Source organism: Ischnura elegans, chromosome 8, assembly GCF_921293095.1.
Source record: "Ischnura elegans chromosome 8, ioIscEleg1.1, whole genome shotgun sequence".
NCBI lineage: Eukaryota > Metazoa > Arthropoda > Insecta > Odonata > Coenagrionidae > Ischnura > Ischnura elegans.
Genome location: NC_060253.1, coordinates 117377110 through 117391145, shown reverse-complemented (window position 1 = coordinate 117391145; position 14036 = coordinate 117377110). Strand labels below are relative to the sequence as shown.

General features: G+C 39.6%; 1 protein-coding gene across 13 annotated transcripts in view; it reads left to right on the top strand.

Annotated features, from left to right (window-relative positions):
- Positions 1 to 14036, top strand: part of LOC124163951 (Golgi reassembly-stacking protein 1-like) — a 96390-nt gene that overhangs the window by 22473 nt on the left and 59881 nt on the right. For 11 of the 13 annotated variants that reach the window (XR_006865885.1, XR_006865886.1, XM_046541078.1 and 8 more), the window contains one exon: positions 3137 to 3227. The exons of the other annotated variants lie outside the window; for them this stretch is intronic. Coding sequence is in view for 9 of the 11 variants with exons in the window: in XM_046541078.1 (XP_046397034.1) it covers positions 3137 to 3227 (91 nt within the window). In the remaining 2 variants the exon portion in view is untranslated. The remainder of the gene's footprint in view (positions 1 to 3136; positions 3228 to 14036) is intronic. 13 annotated transcript variants of the gene reach the window in all.

Sequence of the window (14036 nt, the reverse complement as noted above, 5' to 3'; positions counted from 1 at the left end):
AGCTCGCAAGAAAACACTTCGAAGGCCCAACATGAGCGTGGACGTGAGTTTCCTCAGCGAATTCTATCCGCTAGGGCATTTCAGCCTGTAGTTTGACTCCTTTCTCGCTAGCCCGGTCGCCCCCACGTCAGTCCTCGTTGGCTATTGCTGGCGTACCGGTGAGAGATGCAGGCTAACTTATGTGCCAACCTTCTAAGTTTTTATCGACCCTACCACATAAGTTAAGTGGGACTCGTGGGTGTCTACATACTTTTGAAAACGATAGTACATTTTCTGGCAGCTTTCCCAGTCGTTTTTCGCCCTTTCTCGGAGCACACCCTACACCTCTTTCGAGCCTTCTTTTGTCCTGATGGTGCGGGAATTTTTTCAGTGAAATGCTTTTCAGATATTCTAGTTATCTCGGCTCTGGCGTTTTCAAGGGGCGATTCGTCTTCCAATGTAACTAACTCCGAACAAATTTTTTGCGTAAAATAGGTGACTGCAACGGATGTTTGGCTTAACTGATTGTGGCATTTGTCACTGCCATAACTATTAGGTGGAATACCAGCTTACGCCACCACTTCACTGATCGATGATCCAGGGCACCGTAACTCATTAGTTGATCAATTAGATCTACACCAAATTTTTTCTTGTTATAGTGTATTACTATCGCAGGTTTAGTTTTCTCCCTTCCTCTGCGATCTTTGAAAGTGATCATGTCACTTGTATGTCGAGTGGAGAGCAGAAACACATCACGTTTGTCTTTCCAACGCTGGACTAATATATTTTCATGTCGCGCGAAAACATGCTATCCATGTGATAGGCGAGCATTTTTTATTGCCAATGGAATCCCCGCCCTATTTTTCATGATAGTACCTACTAATCCCGTTTGAAGGCTTTCCAATTCACGGGCCAGGGCTTGTGTAAAATCGGTCTGTATATAATGTGTGACCCTTTTTAGCAAGCGTAGCCAAAAGTCTCTTGACTATAGCCAATCCAGAGTTTTCCTGGCCATGAAACACATCCACATTCCAAACAAAACCACTGCTTGCTTCTGGGAGCATGTAGAGTTTTATGCCATATTTGCTTGGCTTCTGAGGCATGTACACTTTGTAGCAAAACCTACCACGAAAGGGACAAATTCCTTCATCTACAGTTATATCCTCCGCAGGTTGGTAGGATTTTTGAAATTTATTTCGAAAATCCTCGAGCAATGGACGCACTTTGAATAGGGGGTCGTGACGGTCTACGCGTTTTTCAATGAATAATTGGTTGTCCGCAAGATGGAAATTTCCTAAGATTGCAAGTAATCTATCTCTAGAAAAAACACCAGGACAGAAGCCACACGCCAAGACGGGATCAGTACTCCAATGATCATGGATACGAGGACGTTTGCTAAAGCTCATGTGCATTATAACGGCAAGAAACTTTTTTACGTCACCTTGAGTCACTGTTTTCCAGGATTGCAATCTGCTTTTTGCGGATAGTAAGTTCCCTCTCCTCAGTTTTGCAATTCTTTGCCTTGCATATAAGTTCGTATGTTCCTTGATACAATTTATCAAATCAATGTCGAAAAATGTTCAAAAAATCATCATCTCACTTGAACTATTTAGCCCAGTACATATTTTATTTCACACCATAGTCACCAGTGAAGATTACATACTTCAAAGATGGAAAGATTATCGTTAGAATAGAGGCTCGAAAAGTAGCTAAGTTCCATATCCTAAATAAAAACCTTGGGAACTGCGTCAATATCACTCCAAATATCTCCCGGGCCCGCTCCTCTGTTAGTTGACCGTCTTCCTCTAGGTGCACCCCTACGATTGCACATTGTTTTTTGAGCTTCTCCTCGCTTACTTAGCTGTTGCACCATTTCTGGTTCGTTCATGCCTTCAGAGTCTAATATGAAATATCTTATGAACAATGAAAAACAGTAATTGTACGAATAAATGTTGCGCAAAAGATATATAAAAGAAGTCAAAAAAAGGTCACGCGGGTTGCGTTACTATACGCTAGAAATGGAAATTACCTCTTGAACTATCTTTGCTGGGCATGTAATCATCATCGCAATCTGAGTCATCAAAATCACTTTCACTATCATCGCTGTCGAAACAATTCAACGCATTGGCAATGTCTTCGTCGGCGAGATTTCGCTCCATGATCACTGGCGAAAGAACACACGAATGACAAACGAGGTAGGGATTTCCAAACCTTCAGACAAATTTTGTCTTGAAGGAGAAAAAATATGACGAAATATATGACTTTGTGGCATTAACTTCACCTATAAGAGCAAATGCATGAATCCGAGTAATACCAGCTGCGTAACTTTGAGGCGGGAGCCGCCACAATGTAAACAAAATGCCCGTCGTAATATTACGCCTCCCGCAAATTCTGCAACACCTCGCGCCGCATAATATTAAGCGGTTAGCACTCAAAGTGTTAAAAGTCTTAGCAGACATAAGTTGTACACCAGTGAGCTTTTATGATCACAATTGCTCAAATTTAGCACTATCTTTGTATTTTCCTTCGATTGTATCTCCTAACGTTAAAAACGATAATGATTATTTTATAAGAAAATAAGACTTGGTGTAATTCGTAATCCTGAAGTATGTATGTGATGTATTTAGTGCACGAACGCTTTAATACTCTCTCATGTATTCATGAGATTTGGCTGAGCAGACTTCTTTATGAATTTGCAAGTCTCATTCTCCTGTAAGTAGAATTAATTACCAGTGAATGTTCGTGCTGAAAATACATTATCAGCCTTTAAGAGAGCCATTTATAATTATTTACTGTTGCCATTCCTGAATGAAATATGAAATCTAATTCCTTTATTCAACTTTAAACTAAATTATGGACTCAATTTAAAGTTGAATGATACTTCTTGCTTTTTTATTACTATTTTTTAATATAATGTACTTTAAAGTCTTTAAAAATCTTCGCAAGTCTAAAAGGGTATTAGTCGGTCGATCTTGAATAAAAAGTACCTTTGAGGATAGGTTATTTGTTGGAAAAGGTATTGTCATTTGCACTCGAATGAGATGAAGTCAATCTGGGAGGGTGCCTACTCCAAATTGCAAGACAATGAAAAATACAGTGTTGTTTCTAATTGTTGAGTCTAGATGATACCGTTTGTGTTTCCTTTGACTGCCACCAGGAGGTGAACCCATCGTCGCCAGCCGAGGAGGCCGGACTTCGAGCTTTCGAGGATTACATTATCGGAGCTGACTCGGTTCTTCACAAGAGCGGTAAACATTTTGTGGGGTGATTGGGGGCCCCAGTCGAGATAAAAGTTAATAAAAAGTAGTGATTTCTCAAGAAAAAATGTTGTGAGAATGCATAGCTTGTAAAATTTTCTAATTTATCCTGGTTCTAGTATCCATTTTTTGAATTTTTTCCTTGAAACTCCACTGAAATATAAAAAGCCTCTAAAATAATCAAGGACATGAGTCGGTTCCTAAATTTTTTTGGTTCTCGGTACTGGTCCGATTCTCTCCCATTGGTTCTCGATACTCGGCTCCAAGGATAAACTATTATTATCTGAATTAATGGCAAATTTTGATGAACAACAACAAGAAGTCAATGACAATAATTTCACTTAAGAATTAAATCAGCAGGAAAGCTCTGTAGAAAAAATCTTAAGATTGTCTCCATAATTTTATTTTCCTAGTAAAAAAAAGTTTAAATAACACGTTGTTAAAGAATGCATGATCGACCAATGTGTCACATTACATCAGGCAGCCACACTTTCTTTCTCCAGGTCTTGACTTTAAAAATTCAACATTTTTACCCTATTTATTCTTTTCTGGTAGAAATATTGCGTGCAGTACCAAACAGGCATTCACTGAAAACAGTAGGGGTTGAATGTTGGTGGTGGTTTTCGGGAATTGCTGCGTATGTAACATTTTCACATTCAACGTTTCACTCCTCCTACTGGGAGCGTTATCAAGAGAATGGGAGGGAAGCCGTTGTCGTCCTGAGCTTATAAATGTTTCGTTACTCATTGTTCACCCGATTTTGAATTTTAGGCGATAGCCGTTGGTCATTACAGGCATCCCCCGAGTTACGTTTGTCTTGACGTACGTAAATCCGTACTTATGTAAGTGATAACCGTATTTCAAATGATTACGTTAATTTTCGAATGCGAGCGCGAAGAAATAGATATTCGCTCGTACAACCTATGGTAGAAAAAATATCGATTGGTTATCGAGTTTTTTTACGTGCTAAAAATAACAAAGTGACCCATATTTGTCATTCCTCGAAGGAATTTTCATTAATTTCTGCAGAAAAATCGCTTATAAATCCCAAGTCAGCAATCAACGGGAAAATTTGCAGTTCTAACGATGGATGTGGTTGCGCTCATTCCTGTATGATACAACTTGTTATACAGGATGCTCACCCGAACTCCGACTTTCTACTATTTAAAATTTGTATCCTTAAGTTTGGACATTTCCATCTGTGGCATTAAAAAAAAATGAAGTTCAAGCAGAAATCTTTATTGTGTAAAAGAATTGTTTAGTACCCACGTAACGGCATTGAAATTTTGAGTGGTGGCAATGAACGCCACGAAAAAGTTTAGAAAAAGTTGACACACGATATTAATTGTGTAATTGTTTACATGTTTCTGGCGGAAGATTTTATTAAGCTGCATTTTCTCGTTCTCTCATATTGTGTGCATCTGTAAATGAATATTGCGTCATTGAAAGCTTTTCCCCACTAACTTTGTTGCACTTTAATGGCGGAGTTGGCTGAATAAAAGCTCACTTTTAATTAGCTTCGTGCTTTGGAAATACTCTTCGATGTTTCCAGCGAAGTAAATATTGAAATGATGATATTTTCACGTTATTTTATTGTGATATGAGACAGTGAAAGTATGTTTCCGTGCGTGAAAGATTGAGTGTATGTGTGTGTGAATGTATCTAAGAATATAGTTATTCACTGGTATTTTTTGTGTGTTATTTGCTCGTAATCCTAGACACTCCTACTACGTGTATTTACTGTGGCAGTGAAACCACCAGATTCATCGATCAACGTTATATATTGTGACGAAAAGCCTCGTCACGGCGCATTCTGCGTCCAGCTCTTCTCCCCGATTCATATTGGCGCGCGGCAACAGCGAGTGATGAGCGACCTTCTTTTCTTTTTCCTGTGTTGTCTGCTAGAATTTAGCATGTCTTTTGTTTTGTAATGGGTATATAAGGCCCGGTATTGTGGGATCGGGGGTCGATTCCTGAGAAAGCGGCAGTTGATCCGCTAGAGAAGACGGAGGTCAGCTGCGACAGTGCCAAGGTGGGGCGACAAGACGGGGCTGCGGCAGACGAGGGCTACGGCATTTTCGGAGGTCGGGCAACGCGACCAGGGGAAGGGCGTGCGGAGAGAGAAGCGTGGAGTACAGCGAGACACGAGAAAAGTGTCCTTGCTTTTTCGTCAGGACATCACGACATCGTCCAAGGATTTGCGGGAGGTGGTTCCCCGCGATCGACGCATCGTGACCCGGCGGCCAGGATTCGGACCCGCCGTCTTTGACACTTAAGTACTCTAAACCCTCTCCCGGGACGGGGAAATAATCCCGATCCCTCCCCCGCTCCAGCCAGCCCACGCGCCCTGTACGAAGAACGTCCCCCAGTGTGCACGTGTGTCATCATAATACTCATGTGGCTTCTGACACAAACTCACGTCTCTCTTTCTCGGTCTAAAGACCATTTTTAATTGTATCACGATTCTCCCGTTCGCGTCATCCCATCTGGTTGACGTCAGACTCATTTTTGATTGAACAGAACGTGGAGCATGTAACATTTGAAAGTAGAACGACGAACATTACTCATAATTGCCTTTGAAGTGCAGCAAGATTTCGAGTGCCCGTGTCATAGCAATCTTTGAGAGTATACAGTGTTATTTTTGTCCATTTTTGTTCATTTACCCCAATAATCATCTCATCCCTCATTTATTAGATATAAGATTTCTTTTTTTTTTTTTTGTATGGCATATTTGCTTCATTTTTATTTTTGCAAGTGTATCATTGATGTTTCGCCCAATTCAGCATCACTATTCCATCCCTCATTAGCGTTTAAGGACAGAAGTGTTCGTTTATTTTTCTCTGAATAAATTTTTGTATGACAGTTATTCGCTGTGTACGAGGTCATTCATCCCCTTGCTGTGCCATTGCGTTTAATGCCGCGAGTTCCCATCTTGACCGCGAGCCCCAGAACCTACGAAAAATTAGGAACTCGGATAATAATCTCAGTTCGACGGTGCATGGCTCACGGGAGTGTTCCGTCACAATATAAAAGGCAGAAGATATAATGATTATAGGTAGGTAGACAATGCATTCTTTGGGCCCTTAGATCGCAGTATAACATAATACTACTACTTCCTTGGCACTACAGCCCGGTATGGGCTTTGGCCTCCCTCAAGACGCCTGTCCATTCTCTCCTGTTCTGCACTTTCTCCCACCATCTGACAATCCTCATTGCCTTTATGTCATCTTCCACATCCTGCATCCATCTTTTCCTCGGTCTTCCTCTTTTTCTCTTTCCATCCATATTTCCATGTAGAATCTTCTTAGGCACCCTTTCTTCACTCATTCTTTTTACATGACCTAGCCAAGCTAGCCGTTGGGTCTTCACAAACCTCACTATGTCTTCGCCTCGGATAATATTTTCTATTTCCTTGTTTGTTCTATCCTCCAAGTTACCCCATCTGTCACGGGACCATATATCTTTCACAAAAGCTTCCGTTCAAATATCCGCAGAGCTTGCTCGTTTCCAGTGGAGATGCTCCACGTTTCTGCTCCATATGTCACGACCGGTCTGATAAGTGTCTTATAGATCTTGAATTTCATCTCCTTAGATAGAAGAGTTGACTTCAGGAGCTTAATATTAGCAAAGTAAGCCCTATTTCTAGCCATTATCCTCTTGTTGATCTCTTCTGTCATTGAGTTCTTACAGTTTAAATTAGTACCAAGGTAGCTGAAATATTTTACATTTTCAAAGTTGTACTGCCCAAATGTAACGTTTTGAGTCCATCTTCTGTCTTCCGTGGTCGACATTCTCATGTATTTGGTTTTTCTCTCATTGATTCTGAGCCCTATATTCTTACTCTTCTGTTCTAAGATTTTGAATATTTCTTATAACATAATGAATCAATTTAAGTATTCAGTTTAGTAATGTAGCGTTGAGATACGTACTTTCCTGAATCCACGCGATTGGTCAACTCTGGGAATAATATTATGCATTTTGATTGGCAATGCTCGAGATGCAACTCTCAGACTATATTAAAGTTTATCAATTTTGTATCTAATAACGTAAGAATACGCAGTAGAATTCATGAATATCGCAGTGAATTGAATGAAACTTCACCGAGAATTTACCGCGCATTTCTTCGCTGAGAATTTCACCGCGCCGATCGAAATCTCTGAAGCACTAACTCAAAGGTTCGACTTACGTAAATTTCGACTTACGCAGAGTCTGCCGGAACGCATCTCTTACATAACTCGGGGGATGCCTGTATATTGGGCCAGGAACCCTCTCCATATGCTAATGATGCAGGGCTTTTCGAAACTCTAACCCGCCGAGCCAAAATCGTGTTTGATGCGGAGCATATCAGTGGTGAAATGCTACACCTTATGTGGGCACTGAAAGGTAATGGTTACAGTGTCTCATTCATAAAAAGAGCGATGAAAGAAAGACACCCGCCTCAAGATGACGACCACAAGGGGAAGAATTAACATATGATAAACTTCCATACATCTCCGGGGTCACTGATAGAATTGCTAGGATCCTTCAAAAAGGCTACATGAAGACTCACTTCCGCACGGTGAAGAAAATTCAAAATATCCTACCTTCACCGAAGGATAGCCATCCTCCCCTTCAATCCATGGGAGTGTATGAGGTTCCCTGCTGCTGCGCCAGAAGCTACATGGGACAGAGCCAGCGTTCAATCACCCAAAGGCTTAAAGAGCACGAAAGAGCGTTAAAATTACATCAGTGGGACGCATCAGCTGTCGCTGAACATTAGGCCTCCAGCCCTGGGCATAGAATAATGTTTAACGTTACATGGGTATTGGCGAAGACGGTAGAATATCATCAGCGTCTTATGCGTGAATCCATCGAGATAGCGAAAAGGCCCAACAACTTCAATAGGGAGGATGGATATATAACCTCAGCCACACAGGGAGAGGGTTCCTGGCCCAATCTAATGACCGACGGCTATCGCCTAAAATTCAAAATAGGGTCAACGATGGGTAACGAAACATGTATAAGCTCAGGACGAGAACGGTTTCCCTCCCATTGATAACATTCCCAGTGGGAGGAGTGAAACGTTGAGTGTGAAAATGTTACGTACGCAGCAATTCCCGAAAACCACCACCAACATTGATGAAAGAATCTGTGAAAATCTTCATACGAAAAGTAGTGGTTGAATTTGATTGGCCACGCGAAATATGCTCAGAGCACAGTTTACACACTTCATAGCATCAGGATCTATAGTGAAACTCCCCCAACATCTGATGACATCATCCGTTAATTTGTTGTAACTAGTGAGTCAGTTCAAAATATGTTCTGTATTCTGCGATGTAGCTTAAATTGTTACTTTAATTGACAACTCACTTGCATGCTTCACTGTCACAGTTCCTACAACCTCAACAATAAACTGCCCGATACGCCGCTACAGCGACACCATGGATAAACTGAGCAGACGTGAATTAAAGCATAATTGCAATGCAGTGTTGCATTCTGCAGGATAACAACACTTTTCTTTGCCTTGCATAGGTTTATCAACTTTCGAACAATTTCTGGGAACATATCTTGCTTGTATGTCGAAGATTTACTGTATGTGTACGTGATTCAATCGTAACACCACTTTCACTTGAAACGATTTTCCGCTGGTCGCCGTATATTACAGTCCACACTGCGTTGCTGAGAGTCGTATTTTCTGAGCACCGCCTGAATATCACGTGAACGGCAGCTGGCAAGAAGTCGTTTCGTCTGAAAGCGGCCTCAATGTAGCATTGTCTGTACAGTTAAACTTCGATTTTACGCACTTTGATTTTACATCAAGTCTCGTTTTTACGCAGCGACACTCAAGTCCGGCCGGAAAGTATAGGGAATTGCAATGGTGAAACTTCGATTTTACATCTTTTCTTGATTTCACGCAGCTTTCTTTCGACTTTTTTTGAAAATCCCGATTGGAGCAATATGAAGTTAGGTTATTCATTCGTCTCAATGAGTAGCAAAAATGAATACAGGAACGGTTGAAATGACGTTGCGCTGTTGAACGAGAAACTAAAAACATCGCGAATCTAATTATTGTTTCTTCCTGCGTCTTCTCAGTAATATTTCAGTCTCCTTTACGAACGCAAATATCGCTCTTAGTTCAAATTTGCCGTTGAAGGATATCGAAACCTAAAACATACGGCAATCGCCGTGTATGCGTAACTACTTTTAATTAAGGCAGATGATCGCCGGAGATATTAACATTATCACCTTTCGTTTATTATTCGACTTATTGATCGGAGCTGTTTATAACCAATTGATTGTAATTACAGTAGATGATCGTTTATCCAGAATTATGAACTACGGAATATCTAGCCCTAACGGAAGGTTTTCTAGAATTTTGCCAATGCTATGTTTTCCGTCGCCCCGGCGAAATATAATGGCGAGATGATCCATTAAAAATCCTCCCGTGCCAAAATTTTGGCTTCCAAGGTGATCCAAAAAAAAGTCGTACTTCTGGTATGGACGTAAGTCGATGGTGATTCAAAACGATGATAAAAGCAGCATGCGTTCCCTCATTCCGCGGGCTAACCCCACATCTGCGGGGACGAGTCTTAGAGAATGGAGGTGAGGGAAAGTTAATTGCGCGGCGCGCTTATCAGAGCTGACTCAACTTGTATCGCATTGTCAGTGGGTTTAAATGAAAGATGGTTGAAACTTACACCCCGCCAGGTGGCAAGCGTTTATTTTTAACGGAACGGGAGTTAATCCCTCGGAGAATAACTCGCGTCGTCAATCGTCATGTAATCATTGAAGTAACCCAGAGAAGTCAAACTCAAGACGTGAGTGTTAAGGCAGTCCCTTTAACTCAGGAATGGCTTAGCACCATTAAATCGAATTACAAAAAGAGTCCGGTGTTGTTTTCAGATATGGGGAAGCAAAATATTACGTGAAGATGAGTCACACAGCTTGTGAGTCGAAGGTCCCGGCGCTGAATCTGCGGAAGAATGCCGACAGAGAAGCTATACCCGGTAGATCCTATCTACTGGTGCTAAAATTTCATGGGAAAATGCTTTTTTTCCGGTGTTTAGATCACTTTTTAAAAAAAAGTGATCTAAACACCGGATGTGGTTAAATGGATTTCCTGAAAACTGCTTTTAGTGAGATTATTTTCGAAAATTAGCTTCTCTGCGAGCATCTAGTATCACCATTCCAAAATTTCTCCTGGGTAACAGAAGTAATCTTAGTGCCAGAAATGTTAGCAATTCAACAATGGGAAACATTGTTCAGGAATGCAACATTGTTTCTCTTAAGGTAACATGTCATCTGTGGTGTTGCTTGTGAGTAAATAAGATTATTAGGCTTCATTTTCTTGCCTCCAAATGAGTAATTGAATCGGGGAAACATGTGACGCGATTGAAAAGGATTTCATGCTCCTTTACTATGAAACCTCACGTGTGAGACTTTCTGGTTCTGTTTCTGGCCTAAATCAGAACTGTACTAAAGTGTATTACTAAGCGTTCTAAAAATAATGAGCAAGTGTTATCCTGGAAACTATACTCCAACTCAATACCAACTCTTGATTTTACACACTTTGATTTTACACAGTGCCCATATTTCAGTCCCTCCAACTGCGTAAAATCAAAGTTTTACTGTATTTGATGCGGTAGAAATTTGAACCAAGAAGGGGCAGTACCGAGAGCCATGTAGCGGAACCGACTCATCGCTAAAAATACGTAACCGTTGTGAGTAGTCATTTCAGAAAAGCATCAGGGTCTCTTCTATCTTCTTAACACTTTATTTAATTTATTTTTATATGATATTGATACCCTGAGTATGTTATAAATAAAACAAGAAATGAGTGCGTAGAATGTTATGATTGCAAAATAAATTTGGTTCTAGTAATCTGAGTACAGTGAAACCTCTCTTTAACGAAAGTCAAGGGACCGAAATTTTGCCATTTCGTTGATCGGGAGTTTGTTCCCCTGGTATGATACGCACGTTGCATCATCCTGGGGGCATGGAAATTGAAGCAAGTCTGCTTGAGTTATCTTCATTCTACCTTCGCACACTTCGAAACAGTGCTGATTTCTTCAGCTGCAATGCAAATTGCGGGCCAGAGACCACAATTAGGAAGCCTAAGTGCGTATTATTCAATCACTTTGCGTGCTTTTTAACCCGGCAGTGGTCGCGTGGGGTGTCCCGGACACCCCAGCCTTATATAAGCGCCATTTTTTCTTGCAATTGTGACTGCAATGATCTGTAACCTCGTCTAGCTGATTTTTTAAGCTTTTTGAGGATAAATGTAAAAGATTATTATAAAATCAATGCAAGTTTTTAAGAAAAGTTACTTTTGTCAAAGCTCTGCAGAGTGGGGTGCGCCAGACACCCCACGCGACCGTTCTCGCTACGGTTTACCGCTTAGTATTTATAGTCGCCTTGAATGTTTTTCATCCATTCTCATCAGATATTATAGCTACTTTTTCTGAAACTGGCCATGAATGTTGTCTTTTTATGTTTACATAAATAAATATTTATGTATTGGTATATTTATTGCCTCAATTTATGTAAAGAAATAGAAAGTAATTTCTAATAATGTTACAGTGATTTTTCTCGAAGTGAGCCACGAAAAATCGATCATGTGATACTTACAGCACGTTCATTCAGTACACTATGGATTCATGCAGTCTTTCTGAAAAAAGGAAAAAGCTAATATATTTTGACTTTTGATTGAAAATTAGGAGGAGGAATTATTTGTTTCTGACGTCAACTGTTGTAGAAAATGCGATTTTTTAGAAGTGATTTTTTTAAGACTTCGTTCAATTACGTTAGTGCTGTAGTTATTCAAAAAAATCATTATTTACATGTCTCTGTGAATTTACCATTGAAGGTTGGCCCTATAACACTTACATTCATCGTTTTCAATTCATACTACATGTCAGCTACCTCTAGAGTAAAAGAAAGAGTCTTTGTCTTTTGAATGAATCTTTGAGGGAAGAAGATTGATTCTGATGAAAAATAAGATGGGTGTCGTATAGCTGCGCATGACACTTACACTGAACAACAGTGCAGAGATGATGAACTTTTGTAAAAGGGAAGGGAGCTTATGTACGTTGTAAAGTATGGAGTTGCAACGTGCAATACGCAGGGATCAAGACCAAGCGTAAGAACATAAAATTGTAGCAGTGTTACTGAGAGGTGTGGACATGTTAGCAAAAAAAATTTTGATTCAAAACACGAATGGTTTGTTTTCGTATGATGTTCATTGATAGAATGGCAGAGAAAATTGTAAATTGCACTAATATTCAGGTAGAGAAAGTCACTGAAAATTATTCTCGTAAAAGAGACAGTGAAACAGACAGGAAAAACTAAAAATTCCTGAATAGAATTTTACTGCTAATCAGGGTAAATAAAGCTGAGTAACTGAATGATTTATTGTTTTGGAACCACGATGGATTAGGAGTGGAAATATGTTATTCCTCCATGAGCCATAACATATTTCTCTTTTCCCCTTTATCTTTTCGTTTCGGAAACGTGACTGCTAGAGTAGAGAAATGAAAAGCGGTAAATTAGCACCAAGTGGAGATGTATTTGAGATATTTGCTCGCAAATCACGGCAACATTTTAGAAATGGGCCATGAGAAAAAACTCATGAGCAATTGATTCCTTCTCAAAGAAGATGTTCATATAGGCAATATTTACCTTCCAACTCCGCAAAAAGTAGCATCAAAATTTTTGCATTGGCAAATTTGATTGTATTTGAAGATGTACCCACTCAGGATGGCAACCAGAGTGTCCAGTTTTTGTAGATAACAGTCCAAAAGAGGAGTTAAAGCGAATGTTTTCTTTTGTAAACAGAAACGGGAGGAATATAATTTGAACTACTGGTTCAATAATATTCCGCAAGCAGATGAAATTCCAAGCAATAATTTGATGGTTGCGTGAACAGTGCGCAAAAAATAAAAGAGATTTAGCACTGGGTAATTCCATGTCAGTTCATCCAGGCATGACACCCACCGACTCGGATTTTGATGAAACTTGCCAATTTTCATCCTTCCATGCTGGAATGAAACAGTGTAAAATATTTCTTGGCTATCTCTAATAGTTTTTTTTTCACGACCATTTGAAGTTTGGGTGAAACTGCAGTTTTTCAATGAATGTGGTCTCCAGAGGCACTTGTACCTCCAGAGGGAAATAATTTGTCTCAGCCATAGTTTTCATCCGATTCTTATGAAAATTTGCAGGTTTACTATAGAAGTCATGAGGATTCCAAAAACTAATTGAAAAATATCCTAAGGAATATTGGAAATTCTCTAAACTCGTATGTTTCATAAGATTTTAGAAAATTTTGCGTCAAACACATGGTTCTATAAAACATCAAATTTTTACCTGAGGCAATATCTGAATCAAGCTAAATTATTTTTTCTAATATTCTTTAAGGTATGACCCACCACCTGTAAAAATAAAATTCATGGCTTTTTGCTTGCTTTGTTATTAAAAAAAATGTTATGCAAAAAAAATCCCTTTTCACGACTCTGGTCGTCAGTGTTGGGTCCTCCTTCAAGTGTGATGAAATGCTTGTGTTAACTGTTTTCTATATCTAAGAAAATATTTACAACATATATCTAGTGCAAAATACATTCAAAAATTAAAACATTTTTTTATGTGCAGGTTGTTTTTCTCCCAATAAGAAAAATATATTTTTGAAATAGAATATTTTAAGGAATTCATAGCACTTACCCATCATTGCTGGGGAAAACTTGATTGTTGCTATATAAAGCACATCAAAATACAGGATGCACGTCAATACAAGTTAACTTTCTCCATTTTGTATTGACAAAAAAC